This window comes from Plectropomus leopardus, chromosome 16 (assembly GCF_008729295.1).
Source record: "Plectropomus leopardus isolate mb chromosome 16, YSFRI_Pleo_2.0, whole genome shotgun sequence".
Classification (NCBI taxonomy): domain Eukaryota; kingdom Metazoa; phylum Chordata; class Actinopteri; order Perciformes; family Serranidae; genus Plectropomus; species Plectropomus leopardus.
The window spans coordinates 28,617,333-28,643,165 of NC_056478.1; the positions used below are offsets into that span (position 1 = coordinate 28,617,333).

Consider the following 25,833-nt stretch of genomic DNA (forward strand, 5'->3'; position numbering starts at 1 on the left):
TTATGTCTGGCTGCCAAGTGGAGAGACAAAGGCTATTTTTAAAAATGGACGTTATTTCTCGGTTTCCCGTACACTAAGAGCAGAAAAACATCCCCATGTCCAGAGAGCCGGCGCTGGTGACAAGTCAATTGCGAAGGGTTGGATTGTTGAAGCTAACAAGTCCCGGTTAGCTAGCGTTAGCATCCAGGCCAGCCGGCTAACGCAAGCTGGCTAGCTAATACACTGTAGGCCTTGAGTAGATAGTTTTTGTGGTAATGGAATGTAAATTTACTGTCGGTACCTGTCTGTAGTGATGCTTTACTACTGTATTACGTGTGTCAAAAGCTAACTTTAAGCACACTGACATTTCAGTGTTAGTTTTTCTAGCGCAGCTACTGTTCAATATGCTAGCTAAGCTACGCGGTTAGCCAGCTGGTTGTCTGCATCATATTAGCTGACAGGAGGCTAACATTAAGCTTTTTGGTCTTGTTTGACAGCTCGGGAAAGCATGTGCAATAAACCGCGCTGCCTTAATGAAAGTAGCTAACGTATTTATTATGTTACGTAGCCATGCAAATAGCTAACATCTTTGTCATAGAAGTTTGCCATTGTGAAAGATGTTTTGAAGCAACTCTGCGCATCCTTGTGCTCCATTTAACTGTAAACAGACGGTGACATTTGTGTTGTTTTTGTGTGCATTTTGCTTTTATTTGCAGTAAGTTACTAGCTGACGTTAGCTAGTAATGTCTCTAACGTTACCATCCGCTGATATACTTGAAACACCTCCTGGATATCCGTTTGAAGAAATCAACTATGAGGATATTGAAGTTGAGGAGGTAGGTTGGGTTTGGGTTTGGTCTGCCCATGGCAAGGTGTAGACATCTACAGCCTGCAGTAACTCACTGTTTAACTGTCCATTTTTAGGTGGTGGGGAGAGGAGCCTTTGGTGTTGTTTGCAAAGCCAAATGGAAAGGCAAAGATGTTGCAATCAAGACCATTGAGAGTGAATCGGAGAGGAAAGCCTTCATTGTTGAGGTATTCTTGTAACCGTCTTTATTTGAGTTTTTCCTCAACACTACAACATGTTTATTTAACACTCACAATCAAGATCTAGTTAATGTTACAGTGTCTTTTGTTTCGGTTTATATCAGTGCCATCAGTAGCAGTAATGACGGACAGGATTGTAAATATTTGGATAGTACTGAATAGTGCACATGGAACTGTGTGTGACGTTTCCTCTTTGTCTCCAGCTCCGGCAGCTTTCACGTGTGAATCACCCCAACATTGTGAAGTTGTATGGCTCCTGCAATAACCCAGTAAGTCATGTGGAATGTTATCGTGCGTTATGCTCTCTTAAAACGCAGACACACCAAACCGGTGTAGAAAAGCTTGAATGGATAAAAGCCGACTGTTCCGCCAGTACACCAGCAGATGGTCGTCGACTGTATGTGCCATTCAAAAAGGGAAACTGGAAGATAGTCATGACGCTAGTAGGCAAGTTAGCGCATTAACAATCAAGTATTGAAAGAACAAAGCATACGAATCGTGCACCGGTGAACAACAACACCACCAACCATCACAGAATGTTTCTGTTAAAGAGCTCAATGGCTTAAGAAAAATAATCTTACCTTGTGTATCAAGTTTGTTTGGATCTCACTCCCTTTTGACTTTCACTGCTTGCTTTCTTTCCAGACTTTCATTTCTCTTCTTGTGCGCTGAGCTGAACTGAACTGCCATCATAATTATTTCATTCACCAACGGGTTCCGCTCTTGCCAACGCCAATTCAGCATGTTGAATTGGCCGAAAAAACACCAACAAGGGCCAACAAGAGCCAACAAGCAGTGCAGGAAACACTGCAATGACTAGGGTGACAAACACTCAGCAATGGCCCAACATTGATTGCACCAGACCGTCGGCTTGGTCTGTCATTGTCTCTAAAGATACACTATGCAGGATATTTCTGTAAAAAAAAAAAAAGTTTAGAGTTAAAGAAAAAAATTACTCAAAATCACATAACAAGAGGGAATCTTGTGGCGAGTGCATTTACGATCAGTAACTAACAAACCTGCATACCATGAACTAGGCAGCCACACTGATGCTCAGCAGTGGTTGTGTATGTTTGTATTGTCTGTCTGATCAAGTCTTTCAGTTTCTGATGATTTTATTCTCCACTCAGGTCTGCCTTGTGATGGAATATGCTGAAGGAGGGTCGCTGTACAATGGTGAGTCTACATGTAGCACGAGAGAACGGTACTGTTGTATTAGAGATGACGGCATTTCTTCTGCCTTGCTGGTAGTGAAATGAGCACAGCCTTGCACAGACATGAGAAGCAGCCCTGTTCAGTTGACACCCCCCCCACTCCTCCCCCACTGTTTGCATGTTTGGTCATATGTTCAGTTCCTGTATGAAGTAGTGACATGCAGCACAGCGTCATTAGTCCCTGCAGCAAATATTCAAATGGACCTGAGAGATAGTGAGGTGTAACAAACAACAGTAAACATGCAGTAATGCTTCGTGGCTTATTTAAAAGACATGTCAGTGTTTCATCAGAATTCATCATTACAGAACATGTGTTAATATGACTTTAAGACTGTTACATCATAACAATACTACTATAACTACTACTAATAATAATATTAACAAATTAGATTATACAGCGCTTTTTGGATACTCAAAGACGCAAAGACAACAAAACGAAAACAATACAAAGACGATATATTTAATAAGTCGGGCAAACGCTGGAGGAAGAAAAGTCTGACTTAATGGATATGAAACACTAAAGCTGACCACACTTGGTGCAACATAATCAAATTTATTACTCAGAATTCATAGAATATAAACGGCACTTAACTGTCTCTTTTTTAAACATAGGAAAACCTGCAAAAAATAGGCAATTGACTCCTTTACCATTACCAATAGACCTGGGCTATGTACTTGGCTCTGCAGCAGACAAGTATGCTGTTTTGTTTTTGTTTTTTGTAAATTACAAGACAAGTTAAAACAATGTTTTGGATTTTTAAGACAGTGCAGCTGCGGAAACTTGAACAATGACTGCTACTATAGTCATACTGTATCATAACCTTCTTTTTATTTAAACCTTGGGCTCAAAATTAAGTAATTAAGCTGAAATATAATGGAAGGTGGATTTGAAGTATTTTTGTAAAAGAAAAAAAGGCAAATGCTAAAATGATTACCCAAACTGTTTGTAGTAAACATCAGCCATAACTTCCCAGACAGATTTGGTTGCGTGTGTAGAGTGAGGGACGTGTATTGAAATTTTGGGTTGTTGTTTACCTCCAAAAAAAGTGATTTTAGATCTGTTGGTTTATTTACAACCTGTCCATTCGTCCGACTCCTCATGTTTCTTGCCTCATTGGATTTTGAGATATCGATGTCTCTGTGATCCCAGATCTCATTAAATACTCTGATCTGGACAGTGTGATTGAAATGAAGGCCAAAACTTAAAGAATAAGGGCAAATTGTGAATAATCTGGAATACTAATTTAAATAGTATTGTTCATACATGCAGTTAGACGTTTCTCAGCTTTAAAGGAATCATCGTAGGCGATTAATGAATGCATGAGTTCTTCATACTGTGTGGAGGCTTTTCATCTGTTCTCCCAACATCATGGTTGGAACAGCTTTCATTCCCAAGAGGTTCAGAACATTTTTTTTTTTTTTCTAGGATGTGAATCCCACAATATGGGACTCTGTGCTGTGCTTTACACTTCACAATTGGCTTTCCTCCCGAGTTACTGAATCTCTATCAAAGTTCCTCCTGGGAGCGACACTCTGGCACCAGAACTTTGATGTCATTCAGTTTGGTTGTGAATACTGTTTTTGAACAATGTTGTCACTTTTCCCTCCTGGATAAAATTGTTGAAGTTATAAGACGAAGGTGTCAGCCCTGTGTGTTAGCTCTCTCTCTCTCTCTCTCTCTCTCTCTCTGTGTGTGTGTGTGTGTGTGTGTGTGTGTGTGTGTGTGTGTATGTGTATGTGTATGAGTGAGTGAGTGAGTGACAGTGTCATGAAGCAGTACTTTCTGCTTGGTTCCACTGTAGGTTTGCTGTCAGTGCTGGTGGTTGTGACTGTGCTCTCTTGTCCACAGTGCTGCATGGTGCTGAACCCCTCCCCTATTACACTGCTTCCCATGCCATGAGCTGGTGTGTTCAGTGCTCCCAGGGCGTGGCCTATCTCCATGGCATGAAACCAAAGGCTCTCATTCACAGGGACCTCAAGCCACCCAAGTATGCTCCTCCTCACCTCACACTCTCCTGTTTCACTGTGCCGACAACATGCCTGGTCTGCTCCTTTACATTTGTTTGATTTAGTTTGAGGTGTTAAAAAAATGTTGTACTTGGTCAGACTGTCTTCATATTTTGAGCTAGAAGTGTTCACTCTCTTTTAAAGTCACACAACTTTGGGAGCCACTGAAAAATAAGTGATATATGATAATGACAAAGTTGTAGTAAAATCTTTTCTCATAGTTTTCTAAACTGCTGCACAATGTTTGGACATCTGAAGGACGGATCTGTTACTCAGACCTGAAGCAGCACATGACCAGCCCCTTTCCATTTTTTTTTAAAATGCAGTGCTGTGTTATCAGTTTAAACAGCCTCTGAAAAAGTGTTACTGAAGCATGTTTACATCTCAGAGGTGTTACTCCAGTGAAAAGTGGCAGGACTTTCTGAGAATGACCAGCTGGTCTGTTTTCTAGGGAGCTGTTTTGGAGTTTCCAGGTATAACAAGCTCATGCACTGTCACAAGTTGTCAGCTTCGCGTTATTGTGCAGGAATGTATTTCTATGCTCCTTTTAATGATTTTCCACAGAATTACTCCCTAGCCTACACTTGCAGTCCTCCATTTCTTGTGATAAGATTGTGTCAATAAGCTAATATATTGTACAATTTGATACACAAAGATTGCATTATTAAGCTCTCATTTGATGTCTTGTCAACTTTTTTTTTTCCAGTTTAACATAAATTTCTTTTTTTTCCTCTCTCACACCTGGGGGTGAAACCCTGTTTAAATGACCCTAAGTTAAATCTGCAGCCTCACAAGATTAAGAAATAAGAACAAAAATCACATATTTTGGTTAAACAAAATGTTTATGATTATCTAATTTTTATTGATCTATCTAAAAAATCTTTTAATGAAACAATCTTGGGGGGAAGAGGGATCACAAGTAAAAATCTTTGGAAACCACGGTGTTAATCTGTACATTTCCCCTTGTCGCTGGTTACAGCCATCTTTTTTTACCTGCTCAAACAACTCTGAAAGCGTCAACTCTAATTATTGATTATTCTAAGTTCTAAGCATTGCCTGCATCTAATGTGCCGTATTTCTTGCTTTCGCTGTTTCAGTCTGCTTCTAGTGGCAGGCGGCACCGTGCTGAAGATATGTGACTTTGGAACAGCATGCGACATTCAGACCCACATGACCAACAACAAAGGTAGTGCAGCCTGGATGGCCCCGGAGGTATTTGAAGGCAAGTATGAGTGGCATTCTAAGTAGTTAAAGAGCTTTGGATACCTGCCCTGTCAGTTGCTTTTTAACTGAAAAGTGTTAATGTGTATCTAGTTACTGTTTAATTTGTAGAAATGCTCACAGAATCACAACCATCAAATGAAGGCGCCCATCCATGTGTATGAGCTCTTTCTTGCATTCCACCTTTTGCAGCATATCCACCGCATGGTTCCACTTGACTCAACTCAGCTTTGGTACCAGGTTCTATTCTCTATTTCATGTTCCACTGTGGACAATACTCCTCAGTGGAGTCAGGATTTTCAGCCATGTCCACACCCCATGAAACCACCGTGACATTAGAGTTAATTTTGTTGTAGTTTTAAGCCTCTTGCAGACTGTGAGATTTTTGCAGTCTTATAAGTTTAGTGCAGTTACACTCTGCAACATGGATCTAATAAACTGCATACATCAAGCCTGGTGTATGCAGACTGTGCGATGAAGCCTAATGAATGGCAGGCTACGACGTACGTCCATCAACGTCAATACGCAAGAACAAAACGTCGTCAGCGTGTCATCCATCTACGCCGCTGTAATGGTAAGAGAAAAATGCAAACAAACATGAATCAAGCCCTCGCTGCAGTAGCATTTATGTGCGTTGAAAAAAGTCTGAAGAGGAAGAGAAGGAGAATGTGGACGCGGTCGTTTTTCATCAACAACGTTGCATTTTGATTTAGTGACAGTTTTACAGTGTTTAATTAGGTTGTTGCCGTCTCGTCATCGTCTCTTCTTAGTCGGGAGAAATATCTAATTAAATATTTAGTCATAGTTTTCCTTAACAAATTGCATAATGGAGCATACAGTCTACTTTAGCGGGCTGCCGTTTTTTTAAATCTGGTTTGAGTGAATGAAAAACTTGCTTTTTCAGTGGCTTGGCTACTTAAAATTGGTGGATTTGTGCAGAATTGTTAGTATTGCCCTGATGATGATACAAAAAAAAAACCCAAAAAAAAACAGGCACGAGGTCACATCCACAACTTTTGCAAATGAAAAACCCCAAAAGAGCAAGTTGGGTAGAGCCTTGCGGTACCATGCAGTGAAAAATGCGGCATTTGTTTTGTCACCTTTCACCTTAATGGCAGTTTAGCGCTCCCAGCGTGGAGCCATTAATTCTTGATTCATCAACAGCAGCCTTACTCTGCTGCTTTATTGATGGTAGTCTCCCAAGCATAGAGAGAAGACGAATGAAGTGATGCTGGTGGCTTTATTTCCCTCAGGAGGAGACGGTGTAGAATTTGTGTTCTCATTCAGCCAGGAGCCCTAATGTATCTCTACATGATGAGACGTGTTCTTGGCGAGGGGGGTCAGGAGGAAAGATGAATTTGGCCCTCGTCATTATCTTGTTTTTGAGGGTAGTTACAAGACTCCAGCACAATTAAACATCGCTTTTGCCCTCTCTGTGAACCCTCTACAACTAATTTGCATCAGCACAGCAACTTTGGAATAGGTGTGTGATGTGCACTTTAATTCTGCAATAATAGGCTCAGTAATTAAGCAACACAGGAGCTGTTCCTTGGTAAAAAATAGCACCCTTATTTTCCTCCTCGCCCCCCTCCCGACTGGAAGCAGAGATGAAATAAAAGCTGTGGTGCTTTCTCAGGCACATCCTCGCTCTCATCTCAAATGTGCCACAGAGAATTACCTGTATCAGTCAGTCAGCGGTGTCAAACGGAGCCTATTTTCCCTGTTTGAAAAGGACCTAAGCGTTGCTGTGGGTTTCTTCTGTACTCGCAGGCAGCAATTACAGCGAGAAGTGCGACGTGTTCAGCTGGGGGATCATTCTCTGGGAGGTGATCACTCGCAGGAAGCCCTTTGATGAAATTGGAGGACCAGCTTTTCGCATTATGTGGGCCGTGCACAACGGTGAGTCACTTAACTCTGTGCGTGCGTGTGTGTGTGGAGAATGCAAAGGCCATGTCCAGCTGTCAGCCGCTGAGACGTGCCGCCCCGCAAGGCCTGCTGGGAGGCGGTGAAAGTAAAGGCTGGCAGGAGAGCGTGTGTTCACCTGCGCAGCGCTCCCTGCAGTTTCTCTTCATCCACAGATGGATGGAAGAGAATACTAATGGGACGCTAATAATACCTGGGGACGAGTTAAATATTTTTCACCGCTGGATGTGCCTGCCTGAGTCATTACTGGTTGGAGCAGCAGGAAGCAGGGGATTAAGCATACATTTGCAATATTTCTTTGCCTGTCTGGTGTGATGCCAAACGCTATCTGTTCATGTGAATGATTTTTTTTTCTCTACACATTCAGGCACAAGACCTCCTCTAATCAAGAATTTGCCCAAGCCTATTGAGAGTCTGATGACTCGCTGCTGGTCTAAAGATCCGTCTCAGCGGCCTTCCATGGAGGAGATAGTGAAGATCATGACTCATCTAATGAAGGTAAATCCGTGCTCACGCACTCGCGACAAGGCGTTCATTAAACTGAAAGTGATTGAATTAATAAACCTGAGCGGATAGTTCAGTCACACAGAGCAGAATGTAATGTGTGAATTGGTCCTTATGAAGAAAGAGGCAGGAAATGAGTGCCTCGGGTAAAGTTTTAATGCTGCATACAGTATACAGTGTTTTGCCTTTCACACAGAGGTATTTCTGTAATTTAGCCCTCCCCTCACTTATTGATATAAATGGGGTGGACAATAAAATAGTCATTATAATGTGATGCTATCCAACAGCATCACAAAATTGGACTCTAAAATGACATCACAGATGTCCCAGGAGCAGTTTACACAGCAACAGTCCTTGCATGAAACGTTAAACCCTTCTGTCGCTGTTTAAACGGGAAATGCCTGGATCCTGTGAGAGAGGTGACGTCCTGGCCTCACCTGGTGCATGCACATTATGTTTCAGACAAATAAACATCGGCAAGTAGGAGGACAACAATAACAACAATGATGGACTACAAAGCTGTGTTTTTGCTGCCGACTCTATTGAGTTTATCAATGCTCCTCCAGCAAAGTTTTAATTTGTTGCACCACTACTGTGATCAGCTATCGGTTCTCGTACGTGCATTCTCCATTATCTGCCTGTTTGTTTTTACTCACCACTCTGATGAAGAGCACCTTTATTTGAAGGCTCATGGTATGGTCATTACAAAATTAAACAGCCAATTACTGGCCTGGTATGCATATCACAGCGTTTTCTGTTGTTTTTGTGGATCCGTGAATACGAGGATCATTCTCACAGTGTTATCATGTGAGTGAAGATTTTTTAAAAATGCTAAGGAAAGACCTCGTCTTTAGAGGGGCCGTTCTCATCTAAACTAGTGTCCTAGTCTGTTGTACCTGTGCTGTATAAAGCACAAGCTGCAGTTCAGGAATTATTTTCAGCTCAGAGTCTGAAGGTGTGGAATTATGTTGCATTACAAACATTTGTGCTATTTATTTTTTTCTTACTGACAATATGCCAGAAGTTGTTAATAGTTATTATATTGTAATTAACCTCACTTTCTATACCGGATGAGTTTGGGTAGAAAGATGTGGTTTTGTTGTCACCTTAATCAAGGTGTGCATTTTTAAGAATATAAGTTAAATGAAGCTTTGCTTAATATAGCCAACTTTACTCACTATTCCTTCTTTTTTTTATTTTGGCAGTACTTCCCAGGATCTGATGAACCCCTGCAGTATCCATACCAGTATTCAGATGAGGGACAGAGCAACTCTGCAACTAGCACAGGTACAAGAATCATCCTCACTTTTGAGATGCACCAGTACAAGACGTAAATGTAAAATCAGTACAAAGCATTTAATGCATGAGTCTCTAAGATCCAATATCACAGTGCAATCAGTGGTTTTCAACATAGAAGAATGTAAAAGGAAAATGCATTATGGCTCACTGTGTTTCTCTGTGTGGGTAACATAAATATTACCCAGAAAAATCTCTGGATTCATATTAATTAATGCTCAGAACCCAAGAATGTTCTCATGTCTTTCATTTTCTTTGCCCACAGTAAACTGAGTAATGGTAGGTCCTCAGTCAGTTATCTTTTATCTCAGAGTTTAGTTTCAGTTCCAACATGCCAAATAAAATTGAAACAGACTAAAATATAAGCAAGAAAAACACACCTAAATGTGTTCATGTATTCGGTAAACAAACGTAAGTATTTCATGTCCAAAAAGGAGTGTGAGAAATTGAATACGTATCAAATCCTACCCACTTTTTAAGTTTTGTAAAATAAAAACAGGAATATTCCCAATTTCTGCCCCAGTATTCACCATACACACTGTGATCTCATCAAACAAGAATTGAGACAAAAACAAGAACAGATCAGTCTGAATAAACAAATACACACACACACACACACACACACACACACACACACACACATTACAGAACAAAGAAACACTTCAGTGCAGAAAAGTCACACTATAAAAAGCAGCCTGCCTGTCTTGTATCATCTCTTACTGTCTCCCACTCTGTTCTGCCAACTCATATCCCTTCAATATTTTGTGTTTTAATAGGGAGGTGATGATTTTAGTCGGTACATGATTTGAACCGTTCATAATTTAGATGTCATGCACGTGTCCATATCAAGTTACAGAAGATATTCACAGACACAGATATTGAATACACAACTGGCACATCTGGCATATGTACAGACACTAATACTTTTTTGGACCCATACAGCTGTGGGAACTCAATCCGGTCCAACATGTGTCCACCTTAAGTTTTTGGAGTTATTATTATAATTATTTTCAGATTTTTGATTTTTTATTTTAAATGCTTTCAGTGTTGTTAACTATCAAATACAAGCAGCAATGTAAAAGTCTTAGATGAAAGACACCATCAAAAGCCCTTTAACACATCAGTCCTGTCCTTCATCTTGTGAAATAACAGGTTCATATGTGGACTACACTGGCACCAGCACCAGCAACAAAAGCGACGCAAACATGGAACACAGTGACTCTCAAGGGAGCAACGACACTATCAAGATTACGCCTCAGTTTGCTCCTTATTTCAAACCAAAGGTAAACTAATTGTCTCTGTCTTCATCTTCTTCGTCTTCTTTTATTTTATGTGTTTGTCAAGGAAATCACAGACACCCAAGACACATAATCAAGACACATGTTCACTGTCCCATCTTTTTTCTTTTTTTCTTTTTTTAAAGCGCAACTCCAGTAAAGACAGAGAACACAACAGGAAAAAATTAAAAAAACACAACAAACAAAAAAAAGACAAACAAAAGTGCCGTCACAGTACCAGTTACTTCAGAATCTACCAGTTCATTTAAGCAGCTGCCAGTAACTCATTAGTCCCTACATTCCTTCTTTTAGGGCCAAAATGGGGCCCCAGATTTGTTTGAAATATCATCTCTCTCCATTATTCTGTATGTAACATGTTCAAAAGAGGCATTTTTGCCACCAGTTCGATCCAATCCTTAAACAGCAGGGGCCAGATGATTTTGTTGTTGTAGCCAGACGGACCCATAATCTCTTCCGTTCATTCATAATGACATTATCTGGTAACAAACCCAAGATACACAGAGCTGGAGACATTATTCATTTTAATCAGAACCGCTGAAATGTTGTTTTTGAAAACCAGTTTTAGATTAAATTACAGGAAAAACCACATAATTTCAAAATACGTTGCTACAGTGAAAATCTTCTTTTGTCCCCCCAGGCAGACCCACTGAGAACGCTGCCTCTGTCCAGGGGCGGCAGCGTGGAGAGCCTGCCTGCACGAACACAGTGCCTGGCATCGTCTGACAGCAAAAGAATGAGCGCTGACCTCTCGGAGCTGGAGCCCAAAATGCCATTTGCACCTGCAGGTAAATGCCAGACATTACACAGCACAAAAACACATGAAAGCAGGAAGATGAGCTTATCAGGGCAAATTGGCATGCTCTTAAGAATGATCTGGTACTTAAGAAGAAAAGTTACACAGGATAGAAAGGCATGCAATGTTAGGTGAATCTTGTTGGAATGAGGCCTCTCCAAGTCCACAAGAAACTCCTCCCCTGACACTTGAATCCGTTTGTTTTTTTACGTGCTTTCATCACTTTGAGGCGAATATTGATTCCTCATATAAACACACCCACATGTCCCTGAACACTGAGGCCCGTCAGAGCCAGCTGTCAAACATCTCACCTCCTGTAGAAGCTCTGACAGAAAGCAGTCAGACTCACCAGTGCTGAAACCTCCTGAGCTTCTCCGTAGACTATTGATTTGAGCACAGAGAGTACGTCAGGATTTGTTTTCAGACTTAAATGTGACTGTAGTATGAACGTGAACGCCCTCTGTCCTCAGATTGCCTTGTTAAGACTTTTAATCCAAACAGCAATAGATGTGAATGCCTGCTGTTGTTTGTGCTGGGAGAATTAGTGCCGCGGCCGCCGGCAGTCCACGTCAGTACCACTCCGCAGCGCCTGGAATGCACCGAGTGCATGCTGCCCTTGCACGCACACTGTATGCTCTGCATGTGTGTTGCCCACAGCTTCCAGTCCAGCTGTGGTGGCCCCAAAGTCTGTCTTTAGTCTGCATGCTTGTTGTGTTCGCAGCTGTACGTGTGTGTGTGTATATGTGTTTTCGCAGCACGTCCGCAGTATAAACGAGGCCATCGTAAAACGGCGTCATTCGGCACCATTCTGGATGTTCCCAAGATCGTCGTCACAGGTATCATTGGATCCCTGGGCTGCCTGGTGATCGGGTGGAGCTGGCTTGGCTTGGCTGGCTTGGGTTGCTGTGCTCTTGATGTGGCGTTCTCCTGTGTGTCACTCCATATAATGCCACCGAATTTTCCGTCACAACAGATTTGTTGGATGTCTGAGGGCAGTTTCTGTCATATAAGTTAAATTCCAAAATAGTTGGGATATTGTATAAAACCTAAATAAACACAAAATGCAATTATTTGCTAATCTGTTTTGACCTAAATTCAATTGAATAGGGTGCAAAGATAAGATATTTAACCCTTTGAAATGTGAGCAAATTGGTTTGATTTCATCCAAAAACATCAAGAAGGCAACAAGTAACTTAACAAGACATGGGCCGAAAATGAGCAAGAAATTAGCAAAAACTTCTAAAATTAGCTGAAAATATAACAGAAAAGCAAATAATTTATTGAATAAATTAAGCTGAAACGATCAGGGTTAAATAAAAGGGGGATTGGGACATAAAATGTGGGGGAAAAAAGTCCAGAAGATTATATTAATAATTATTATAATTTTATATTTCCATTTATGTTACAGGGGGATGTCAAGTCAATTTATGTTTTTTGGGTATTTTTTGCAGTGTTGGGGGTCTTTTTATTTCCAGGCAATTTTTTTTTCTTAAAACTTTTTTTATTGTTAATTTCTTGCTACATTTTGGGTCATGTCTCATTAAATTGCTCATTGCCTTCTCCCAGTTTTCCAAACCAATTTGCTGAATGTTCACAGGGTTAGGTCTGACAGAGCGTCCCAACTTTTTTTGGAATTTGGGTTGTAAAAAACAAAGCTATAACTGAGCTGGTCCTGGAGAAGCACACATCAGAGTTGCCCCTTGTCTCTGTGTCTTCTGGGATTTTTGATGACAGAAGCAGAACATGAGTTAATATTCTCATGTGGTGTCACCTTTCATACCCCAAAATTGCATGTTCTATTACTTGTGCCAATACAGACACATTTTAGTCACCACTTCATTGCATCTGATAAGGTGACACATGAGATAAGCGCTGTAACTCATGGCCCTGTCCTCTCTGTCATCTCTCTGGCTTGGCTGCAGCAGCTCATGAGTTAAAATCAGTGCGCCAGTTCTCTGCATTTGAGCTCGTCCTTGCCTTTCATGCATAGAGGACTTAGAGAAAGCATGGCTGTTTTTTTTTCCTCCCCCCTTTTGCTCTCTTTACATCCATTAACTTTGAAAAAGTCATTTTGATTAATTTCTTTCACATTGAGGGTCAAAGCTATTATTACAAGCCAAGATACGGATGAAAGGAATGGGGACAGCTCCGGATGTCAGAGACGGCTTCTATTTCGGAGCCGTGTGAGACACAATGAGTGTGGCTAATTTAATCCAGTGACTAAGGGAGGCAGGTGATGCATGTTACTGAAGGTAGGGCACTTATGATCGCATGTGCACACCTGGACATCAGATCTTCTCCCCAGCACAGAAATCCCTCATGGCCAGTGGTAGGGGTGTAATGGTCCACAGAATTCACAGTTCCAGATGTACCTTAGATATGGGCTCATAGGACAAAACATTTGAAAAGCAGAAGAAACAAAAGCGATGCAGAAGATAATATTTTTTGTCTGAAAAATGTAAAGATTATGTAGGCTAATATGCAGTAATTACTGTAAAAATAAAAGCACCCATAAACCATAGAAGAAAAAAAAACATCAGCAACACCAGAATTACTACAAAAGACTCAGATATACGGTGTTCTCTTTAGATACGCTGTTTTTTTAACAATATTTTACAATATTTCTACTGAGTTTCAAGTTTCAACTGCACTTCAAAACACACACATCAATATACAAATCTACATTTAATAAGAATAATAATAACTTTATTTATATAGCAGCCTTGAAACCAGATGTTTACAAAGTGTTCTAACAAAGGGAATAATGAAAATAAACATCAACAAGCATGCCAAACAGAGTCAAACAAAAAGGCCAGAACAAAATGTATATACCAAATGTCAACAAGAATAAAGCAAAATAAAAATAGTAAAGCAGGCAGATCTCAAAAGGCAGTAAAAAGTATAACTTTTAGAAAATATAGGAATAAAAGCAATCAAAGTAAAAAAAAATAATATAAGAAATATTATAAGAAGACGACATCACATTACGGGGGATATAACGAAGATAAGAAGATTAAAACAGATGAATAAGAGAGATGAACGAGTAAATAAAAAGATGAAAAGATGTGAAGAACAGGACATCTGAAGGGTAAGGAACGGATAAATGGAGTAAGAGCAGCAAAATGAATAGAGGAAGAGAGATTAAAAAATGAATGAATAAACAAATAAAGGAGACATCACATCAAAGCAAGTCTGTAAAAGTGAGTTTCAAGAAGTGATTTCAAAGAGTCACTCATTCTGCGCTCCTCATCTCCTCAGGCACGTCGTTCCACACTCAAGGGGACCCAAATGGCAAAAGCACGGTCTCCTTTAGATTTGAGCCTCGACTTTAGTGACTTAAGAGTTTCACATTGAGTTCAACAGTTTTCTCACACTCAGTCAACATCTTTGCAGTTATGTGAATCATAACTTTTTAACAGTTTTTCAACAAATTTAACAAATTTTCAAAAATGCTTTAGTGAAACAAGCGATACAATTTTGACAACGTTACGAAGGATCCAAATACTTAAGGGTTAATGGCAGTGGACCAAAAGTACGCCACTTCAAAGTCACAATATGTTGAGTGTACTTTTCAGTCTATACATAAAGACAATATTCTGTCCCACTGCCAGAGCCTTCCAAGTATTTTTCACTCTTTACAATTTACGATCCTCACATGCTAAACATAGGCTAAAGTATAATACATTGGGGAATTTCACAGGCTAATTCTGGGCACCCGACTGAAGAAAGTCACATACCGAACAAAACATCCTGTACTGAATGATGATGGATGAATAAATGCACCGTTACACCCCCTGCCATTGAGAAACAGTTAAAAAAAATTGTGGCTGCAAATCCAGAATTGACATCCAAATTTGATTATTCAAACTGCATGTATCCAATTGCAAAAGCATAATTCTGAATATATTAAAATTCAGTTCAATTTCAGGACAAAGAAATAGTTCATTGTGTTGTCTTTGAAGTGTTTGTTTGTGTGTGTGTGTGTGTGTGTGTGTGTGTGTGTGTGTGTCTCTCCGTGTCTCCTTATGTGTTGTGTCTTCAGTGTACCATAGACAGAGCTTGTACAGTTGTCAGCCTAGACCAGATAAACCCAAATCTGGATTAGTTTCCATATGTGAATAAGAGACTTGATCCGACATGTGTCATCACATGTGGAATCCCCATACCTACAACTTAGTCGTGTTGCATATTTTATGTTGTGTGAAACATGGGAACACTTATTTTACAAATTGTTTGTGCTTGAGCTGCAGTTGAATGATTATATACTGTAGACTGAAGACAAAATATGCCATCAATCTTAAATCGCATGGCAACAAAGTTGATAAAAGGCCTCATTAACTCTTAACAAGCTGACATTTTGGTCATACCTGATTTAATGAGTAATGCTGTATATTGCAGTATAATTTGGAGTGGCACAGTATAGTCAGCAATCCTATTAATGAGCAACGGCCAGTGTGCTTTTTGTCAGGGCTGTACTGAATAGTTCAAAGCTTCATTTATATTATTTTTTCCACATATATCTTTATTTGGTTGTCAGTTCACAACATACAACCATCCAAAAGTACATATCGCCCAGTTTTACGTCACTATTAGGACACCACCCAGCCTACACAATGGGAAGGACTGATGCACATCAGTTGCATATAGAAATCAATCAACTTGCTCTGTAAAATTGCTAACTTACTAAGTTACACTAGTCCTCCAAGAAGAGCTAGAGTTAACAAAAGAGAAGTTTTGTTAAAATTATCAGAGCAACCCCAAGTATTATAGTAGCTTCCTTTGTAATGTTGACATTGAAACTCTAAACTTAGATATAAATCTAAAACCTTTAAATACTTTGCAGATTTTTTATTGATTTTTAAATTTTTTGTCTAATTATAAAAATAATAATAATGATAATAATAAACCTGTTAAGACCCGGTATTCCTGCAGTTGCAGATAAAAAACCTTTTTACATAGAGTTTGAGTTGTATAGCCGTTATTAAGTCCCTCCTTTGTGCCTCCTTTGCATTTTAACACAAAACCAAACAACAGTGGAATCATTCCACTCTAGTGTGTGATTTTAGACAGCGTGCTGGCACCATGGTACCAAAAGATTTTCGACAAGAATGCAGTTTAAAACAACAGATTGTGTCTCTACTATGACATAGGGCTGGGTGGTATGGTTTTAAAATAATATTGCAATATTTTAAGGCTATGTCACAATACACAGTATATATCTCAGTATTTTTAAATGTCTTTTAAACTAATGTTAACTACTAAAATATAAAATCATTGGATTAACTGCAGTTACATAATATTAAAGTAGCTACTGTCATATAATAAAGTTGAATACACTACTGTCATAATAACTTTTAATAAAATATGCTTACAAGAAAGTTAAATAAAGCACTTTTTTAATGACATTTTTAAAAAGTGTTATTAGAATTAAGCAAATCAAAGCAGGACCCATGGTGCTTTAACTTTGAAGGACCTGGCTCATCTCAGGCTGGAAGTGTAAATGTTTTTTGTTGCAGATTTGAAGCTTCCGGTCAACAGTTAGCGTTAGCAGACAGATACTGGGGCGCCTTTAACTGTGAGGATTCATTCACTGTGAGCAGGCAACAAACTAAAGGCTCTCCAGCTCAAATGTTACTAATATTTGCAGGACACACTGGTGCTCTGTGGTCGCAAAATGTGACCTAATCCTTAGGTTTCGCTCACTTATGTGTTTGGTGTAGACAGAGTGCAGTAGCTTCCGGTTCTCGTTGACCCTCTGGCCTTACCCTAAACCCAAACCAGCCAGTCAGTGCAGCACTGTCAGTGGGGTTGGGTACTTTTAGTGTTGTGGTCATGTTGTAGCCATGCCTCAGCACATGTTGACAGGTCGGAATATAGAGGGTTAAGTCAGTGCAGCTGTCCCCGTGCCGCTCTGTGGGCCTGGATGTCCCTCAAGCAGTCATGGGCACCAGTGTCCCACCATCACCGTCTGCATACTCTACCAGGTCTCATGTTTGTCCTCTGTGTGTCCATCCTGTCCACAGCCACATGTGAGCCTCAGAGACGTCGATCTGTGCAGGACCTGCCCGGCATCGGCACAGAGTCCAGCCAGGTAAGACGCACACAGACACAAGGAGTGAATGGATGAGGAGCTGTGGAGTTTCATTCATTGATGGCTGGAGTCATTAGGCAGGTTACCAAATACCCTCAAATTGCGCAAATTGACATTCTGAATATAAAATATGCCTAATGGAAACATGTCTGTTTAGGAAAAGCTCCCATTTATTGCAAATACAATTTTATGCTTGCTCGAAGAAAGCAATATTTTGCAAAACTGCAATGGAAACACTTTGTTTTCTTTTTTTCTTTGCTATGGTTATATGCTTGTCAGTAGGAACTGGCACCCTCATGATGCAGCAGGAGCTACAAGAGCTGTTATTGCATCACATACCTCTTCAAAAGTTGAGCTGATCATCCGCAAATCCACAATTCCTCTGTGAAATCGTGGACTATCACCTCCCAGAAATCCCTCATACGTGGCTGCTCCCACATATAGGGGCTTGCCTTTTTTTTTTGTTACTGGTCGCATAATAAGCCTTCGTGACCTTGGATTGGAAATAATGAGGGCTAGTGTGGTGGCTGCAGTAGAAATAAAGCTGCTAATGTTTTGAACATCCATCCCAATGCTTCTTGGAATGTTATTGCCAGAGGAGAAGTCGCATAACATCACTCAGCTCAAACGCGTCTTCTCGCAGTTGTGTTCGATCAGCATTTCTAAAATATCACTTAATTTTTGTGTAAATCTTGAATGGAAACCTGCCTTGTGTAGGGACATGGATTTGACATAATCTGTGTTGCTTTCAACATCCTAATTTAATTGCTTACTTCAGTTATATCCCCAGTTAATGAAGACATGAATGTATGACAGCAGTCTCCTATTCACCATTGGAAGAATTGAGTAGGTTTACGGCCGTCTGTCACTCATATATCACAGAGTCAATGAATGAAAACACAATTATTGTGGGAAATAAAGTTAAAGTGCAATATGGCCTGATCACATACAATACAACAGTTTGGTGTTTCAATAGCTCTATCAGTGTGACAAATCTGCTGGTGAACGATATGAAACCTACATGGTTGGTATCTACAGCAGAGCTGTGGTTAACCCCTCATGTTGACTATTTATACATCTTCACACAAATTAGCTGTCTTGCTGGAAAGTTAGTATGAATATGTCTTGTTGCACTCTATCCTAACCCTTTGAAACCTGGATTGACATCACTTTTCTTGTGCTGCGTTCAGACGCCTCTCGCAAGAATTTAAATGTTTTAAACCTGAGCATAGTGGTTTGTTTTCTTTCGCAAGTATAGTGAGAAAAGGGCAATGAGCAGCAAAAACCTGCAAATTGCAAGAAATCAGCAAAAGTGAAAAGAAAATGACAGAAAATGACATTTTTTATTATTACAGACAACTTTATAACTTTTTATGTAATTATACTTTATATCTAAAATTGTATCAGATTGTTTTTAGCACTTACTTACCATCCTTGTTTGTTTGGTTTTTAATTATTTTTTTAATTGTTGTAAATCATTTCTTAAGTTGCTCCATGAGTCAAAGTGGCTGATGTTTTCCATTTTAATGTCAGATTAATGATGCACACCTGATAACTTTTAGACAAAACTTTCTCTTTATGTAAAGTTGAACTCCGGCAGAACCCAACCAGAGGGCTTTATTTCTCTGTTTGCCGCTGTCATTGCTCCACGTGTGAAGCCTCGTGGATGTTTGACTGAAACCGTCTCTCATAAACATTTGAAGCATTCTTTGTCAGGAAAGAGAAAACCTCTGGGAGAAAGGGTCACGGAGTATGACATGTGTTTGATATGTCATCTCCAGGAAGATAAAGACACAAGTGAAGGAACAGCCAGATGCTGCCTCCTCAAACACTCGCAGCTTAAAATATGCTGCTCGGCTCGGAGCGTTTTCTCCTGCTCTCCCAAACATTCGTCTCCATTAGTTTGGCGGTAAACCCGCAGCTCAGTGCAGTCAAAAGGTCATTTAGAGTTCACAGTGAAGACTTAGTATAAAAATACTGTTGCTAAAGGAGATAAATAGTGCTGCCTGTGGGATTCCCAGTGGTGCGACAGAGCTATGGGGTTGTGTTTGGGTGAATTTGCTTTAACATTTAGATTCGGTTCCCATGTTAGGATCTCTGGAGACACTGAAACATTGTCTGCTGCTAACACTGGATTAACCTCAGAGTTAATCATATGTGTTGCTGCATACAAAAAGTCCTCACCATCATCCCAGTTTGACAGTGTTTTTTGTTCTCTTGTAGGGGAGCAGGAACAGCAGCCGGTCCTCCAGTCCCAGTGTGAGGATGATGCCACCTGATAAGACGAGCAGCAGAGGTTACTTCTCCCCTGATGACCCCACAGGTGCTCGTTATCACTTTACCAAAAAAGTCTGCTACTGCAACGATATCAAAGAAGAGTGAAGGATATCACAATTGCACCAAACAAAAAACAGACGGAATATGTGTACAGCAAGTGTTTTGCCCTCTTGAAACCTGAAATTTGCTTTATTTCTTTCAAAAATATGGAAAGCAGGCAATGAGAAACTTTTTTTTTAAATGAACAAAAAGTTAGCAAAAAAGTTATAAGAAAACTACCCAAAATAATAATAATAAATAAATAACAATAATAAAGAAGAATAATAAGAAGAATAAAATTAATATAGAAAATTTTAAAAATCAGATAATTACAAAGACAGTTTTTTGGTATTTTTCCTTTGTTTGAACATTTTCTAATTATTCTCTCTCTTTTTTGTTTTGTTTTTTAGCTAATTTTTAAGATAATTTTCTTGTCACCTTTTATAAGACATTTCATCCGAAGTTACTTATTACCTTTTTTTCCCCCATATTTTCTAAAAGAAGTCATACTAATTTGCTCAATGTTTCAAAGATTTAAATGCTTAGAAAGGGATAAGAAAACTGATGACAGTCCAGGTTTCAAAGGGTTAAGTAACCAAGGCAAGGCAGCTTTTTGTATAAAGCTCATTTCATATAACAGGGCTTTACAGAGCAATAAAATATAAAAAAAAAAATCAACAAAAAAAAATCATTAAAAAATAGCAAAACTGCAGACAAAGGTGCAAAAATAAAAGTATTATTTAAAATTATACAAAATCCAGTTTAAAATGTGTCATCACCAGGTGGCGTAGGCAGTGTAAAAAAATGTTTTGAGCTTTGCCTTAAAAGTGTTCAGAGTCGGGGCTCGTCTAACAACATGTGGGAGGTTATTCCAGCTCTGTGCTGCATGATAACAAAAAACCAACAAAACTCAACTTGCAGGCCTGGTAATTAATCAGTGTACACACGGAGAAGCCCAAATTAAAAACACAAGTCCCTACTCAGTTAATTTAATTAAAAAAAAAATGCCTGACCCATTTTGCAGCACCCCTCCTGACCTCATAAGTGACGAACAGTCCCTATCTGTAAACACAGAGGGAGGCCGCGGTGCCGACTAAGAGCACGCACAGAAAACCTGTCCAGTTAAAGCCCGACTAAATCCAGTCGATTTATCTGGGTGTGAGTCTGATTTTGAGAAACTCAATTTAGTCTCATTTCAGTCGAATGAAGATGTTTACATGTACATCTTTCTTCTCTTTTCTCAGACACAAACGGCTCAGACAACTCCATTCCCATGGCTTATCTGACCCTGGATCACCAGCTGCAGGTACACCGTGCAGTCAGCCCGCCGCAGCACACAGCGCTGCTTCCAGCTCATTTGTAGTTTAATGTAAATATTGTCAGATACTGTAGCAGTGAATCAGCTTTAGCTGTGCTTTGGTGGTGTTGCAACTCACCTTTTTGATCTCGAAGATTGAATTTCGTTATAAATGACTTCATGTAAAGGGATCATCCCTGCAAACATGACGCTATCTCAGAAGTGAATATAAATACACATCATCAGCGGGATGTTTGGTGTACTCATATCTACTTACTGCTACTACTGTTCTTAGAGCTGACAGAAATACATTCTGCAGTAAATTAACATGTGTGTCGGTGTGCAGCCTCTCGCTCCCTGTCCCAACTCCAAAGAGTCCATGGCCGTGTTCGAGCAGCACTGCAAGATGGCCCAAGAATACCTGAAAGTGCAAACAGAGATCGCCCTGCTGATCCAGAGAAAGTATGTATCGCCACACTAAGCATCTGATTTTCATCTGCAGAGATTTAAAGTTGGTGCTTAGAAAAAGAGTGGGTGCAGTGTTGAGGTTATTCACTGCACTGGGAAATGTTTTGTTACTGTGCATGTGTTGCCACAAGTGCAGCAAAATAAACAGCTTCACCAAGGTGACTTAATGATAAAGACATTTTACTGTGGAGGTGTGAGTACAGACAGACACCCAAAGGCAATAGCCAAATTTAGCTGACAAATCCAAGACAACAGCTTTACTAAACCGCAGGAGGAAGAACAGTGGAATAACTTTGACTAAAGACATCTTGACATCTCATTGATAAAGAACTATACTTGTGAAAACCTGTACAATCCCTCCATTGTGCCTTTTGTACATACTTTTGTGTCCTTTATATTCTGTTTTGTCATTTTATATATTTAAATTGCTTCTATATTTTTTTATCTTATCTTCAATTCTTTATAAAATCCCTGTTTTATTCTTCCTTTATGTTAATTGTTTTGCACCAAAACAGCAAGTCACATTCCTTTGTATATGTAAATGTACTTGGCTTCTAGATTCTGATTCTGATTCTGAACATAAAGACATATGTCAGATCCAATCAGCATTTTTTTATGACGTCAAGTCAGGACCTTATGTCATTAAATAATGTTTTACAACAAAAGTTTGCCTGCTTGCTACAGCTAATAGATGCATATACCAAACTGTGCAATTACCAAAAGTAAATTATAGCCACAAGGAAAAAAAAATAATGAAATATATAATTTTTTTATTGCCAAAATCATTGTAGTTATGATTTTGGAGGGCCGTTCATGTGCTCCTACATATGGTAATTACAATATGTCCGAGGCGCATGTGAGAGCAGCATATAGTCAACCGCTTAATATCATTGCAATCTTGACGTCGACATTTGATTTTCTCCATCACCTCGTTCTATATTCAACAACATCAAGCCCTTTGGCATAGCTTCAATTTCATGAAAAGAAGTTACATGTTGTTTTGAATTTGTCTGAATGTTACTTTCTGAAAAAAGATAGCTTTAATGTCGTCCATTGCTCCAACTCTGTAATTGAGAATTATTCCACAAAGCAAAACCAGCCTTTGCTCCAAGATTTAATATCGCTTTATTTCCTTTGTGTGCAGGAAGGAGCTCATCGCTGAACTGGACCAAGACGAGAAGGACCAGCAGAAACACGTCCCGTCTGGTGCAGGAGCACAAAAAGCTGCTGGAGGAGAACAAGAGTCTGTCCACATACTACCAGAAGTGCAAAAAACAGCTGGAGCTGATCCGGGTCCAGCAACAGAAGAGACAGGGCACGTCGTGATGAGACAGAGACATTATGAACTGCTTCTATCCCTTCCCTCCCCGCCCGACCCCCCCCCCCCCCACTCCACCCCTCCTCCTCCTCCCCTGCACTATAACACTACACACTCATGCTCTGCACACACACACACACACACACACACACACACACACACTGTTCCCAGTCCAGCTTTGTAAAGAGACCTGCATTCTACTGTGTCCTGCATGTTGTAGACCCTTAGGAGACGACGTCCTCTGTACATACATTTGCACATGCTCACAGTGTCTTCTGTGAACGCAGACCAAACAATCACTGCACCCAAACCGGATCACCCCCCCCACCGCTGTGCTCCGGGGCGGGACCTTTTTTTTTTCTTCTTCTTCAGCGGCGGTGCGTCCCCAGAGTGTGACGGCAGGCCGGTGAGTGTGTGTTTCTTGCTCTCAGGGCCTCTGGCTGCCTGGTCAGTGTGTGTCCACTCAGCTGACAGCCTACACCGTCCTCCAGAATGTGAAAAGGCGTTTTTTTTTTTCAGCAAAAAGTGTGAATCGTATGCAGAATTTTTGAGATCCATGAGGATGTTTGAAACTCTACAGTGCGCGCGTGGAATTCCCCGTTATGCAAAATAACACCTAAATCAACGTAATTTATATCTTTAACCTCACTTTGAGCCCTTCCACAGACCGCCAGGTTACTCCTTCGAGATGTTTGATGTCTTCAGCTCAGAGCAAAGAAACATTTTTGGGTTTGTGGATGCAGCGTCAGTAATCTCATGTCCTCTTAAAAAAAAAACCCTAACTTCAAGAGCAAATCCAAGGAACTGTGGATTCCCTTTTTATTTTGATTTCAGTATTGTTTTTGCGTGTCGATGTTTTTTTTTTTGTCTTTTCTATTCAGTAGTTCACTTTGTATGATAGCTCTTGTGTCATTTTTTTGCATTAGGACATATTTTATCTGGTCTGGGAATGCCCTTGCGGACAAAAATAGCGGAGCCTATACCTCCCTATACAGTATCTAGTTTGTTTTTAGTTCACATGTTGCCTTAGAAGTTGCCTGCATTTTAAGTGCTTGTTTTATGTGACATTTAGTGGGGATAAAAGCTAAAAAAAAAAAAGCTAAAAAAAAAAAGAAGATATTTTTAACGTAATGGACATTGAATGAAATTCCGAACGTCAGTAAGCTGATAATGTAAATGTTTCCCACCAGCTTTACTTCCAAAACATGACATGTACTCTAAAAGAATGTGATTTTTTTTTTTCTTGATCTCATTTTCCCTTTTGCACAATCACTTTGTTTTGTCTGGACATGTACAAATTTTATTTCTCATTTATTAAGCAATTCTGGTTTTAAAAGTGCAAGACTTGATGAGTCTTACTTTTACATGTGTTACTGTAGGGGAGTGAATCTTGGCTGGTTCTCCTCGTCTGAGTTTTCTGTTCACGAAGAATTTTACCCACACACCACACTGTTCATGAAGTGTTTTCTAAGTTATTGGGATCTGAGGTACACCATATGACAGCGAGCAAGGCATTATAAAATAAACTGAATGGTGAAAAGATGCACCTTTTTCATGCGTGGATGTTTTTGTCGGGTGCGTTTGCAGTATTCTTGTTGCAGTTTTTTTATTTCTGCAAATTTCTTTGAGGCCAGGTGATGTCATCTAAGAGCTGCATGTGATGGGACATGTTATGAGCTGCTTAACCCTTTAAAACCTGATCAAATTGCCTTGATTTCTCAAAAAATAAATAAGTCAATGGGAAGAGGACAATGACCCAAATATAGCAAGAAGTGAGTAAAAAGTACACGAAAATGACCTTAAATTAAAAAAAAAAGAAAATAAAAAAAAAAAAAATCTAACCAAAAAAGCATATCAGGCATAAAGGAATATATATATATATTATATATATATATATATATATATATTAATAATAAAATGTATAAATCATGAAAATTAGAAATAAAGTAATTTTTTTCCTAGTTTTTTTGTTTTTTGTCTTTTTGCCCTAGACATTTTATCCTAGGTTTTTAAAAAATAACTTTCCAAACCCACTAATTTCTTGCAATTTGTGGAACATTTCTTACCAAGTTGCTTATTGCCTCTTTCCCCATGGTTATAAGGTATATTTTAACGTATGTTTAAAGTGTACCCAAACAGGTGTGATTTCTAGACATTTTCATGTCTAGGACGAAATGAAAAAAAAGAAAAGAAAAAAAGCTAGGAAAAAACTATAATTTTCATGATTACATTTATAATATATATATATATATATATATATATATATATATATATATATATATATATATATATATATATATATATATATATATATATATATTATTTCAAGTGATGTTACTGTTTTATAATTTTTTATATTTTTATAATGATATATATGCCTGTGTGTGTGTGTATAATCAATTTATTATATTATTTACTGTAATTTAATTACATAATTTTTCACTGATTACAATTACATTTATGCTGTTTTTTAGTTACTCTACCTAGTAACCCCCCCAGCATTGCTAACACAAAGGAAGTAATGATCCATCGCTCTGGATCGATATATTGATTCATTTATTAATGATGGAATTTGGTCAATGCAAAATAAAAAACATGGATTCATGCCATCATCATAAAGATGCAATTTTATTTTGAAATTCTGTGTCACCCTCGAACAGCTGCAGGCCATTAAGCAGCCCAGAAGTAGATGGTAAGAATAACAACGTTACCTCGGTAATAAATCAGCAGTGTGGACATAGTTTGAGTTTCAGAGGAAATACTGAGGAGGATTCAAAATACTGAGCACGTGCTATATGTAAGCAATGACGTCATAAGGTAAACGACGACGTACCTGCGTGCAGTGACGTCTCACGGCGCTAACTTCAGGCAGCAACGTTAGCGTCTCTTTTCTGAGTAATGTCAGGCTGAAAAACGGGAATGAAGGCTGAAATTCAGCCTCGCTGTTCTGTCGGGAGATGCAGTGACATAAACCGACGGTGAGTAAGAAAAAGTATCGTTGATACACTGAGCTGTTAAACAGTGAGTAGAGGAGAAATCCGGTAGCTGCTAAGCTAATTTA

At 39.3% G+C, this 25,833-nt stretch overlaps 1 protein-coding gene across 1 annotated transcript; it reads left to right on the forward strand.

The window, feature by feature from the left end:
* Positions 1–240: 240 nt before the first annotated feature.
* On the forward strand, positions 241–22,875 carry map3k7 (mitogen-activated protein kinase kinase kinase 7). The gene is given in 18 exon segments (XM_042503130.1): positions 241–815; positions 904–1,014; positions 1,230–1,295; positions 2,157–2,202; positions 4,090–4,228; positions 5,345–5,469; positions 7,239–7,367; positions 7,759–7,889; positions 9,101–9,182; positions 10,344–10,474; positions 11,127–11,274; positions 12,038–12,118; positions 17,306–17,373; positions 19,597–19,696; positions 20,934–20,995; positions 21,333–21,448; positions 22,599–22,644; positions 22,646–22,875. Coding segments are annotated over 18 exon segments (1,809 nt in total). The 5' UTR covers positions 241–722; the 3' UTR covers positions 22,781–22,875.
* The last annotated feature ends 2,958 nt before the right edge of the window (positions 22,876–25,833 follow it).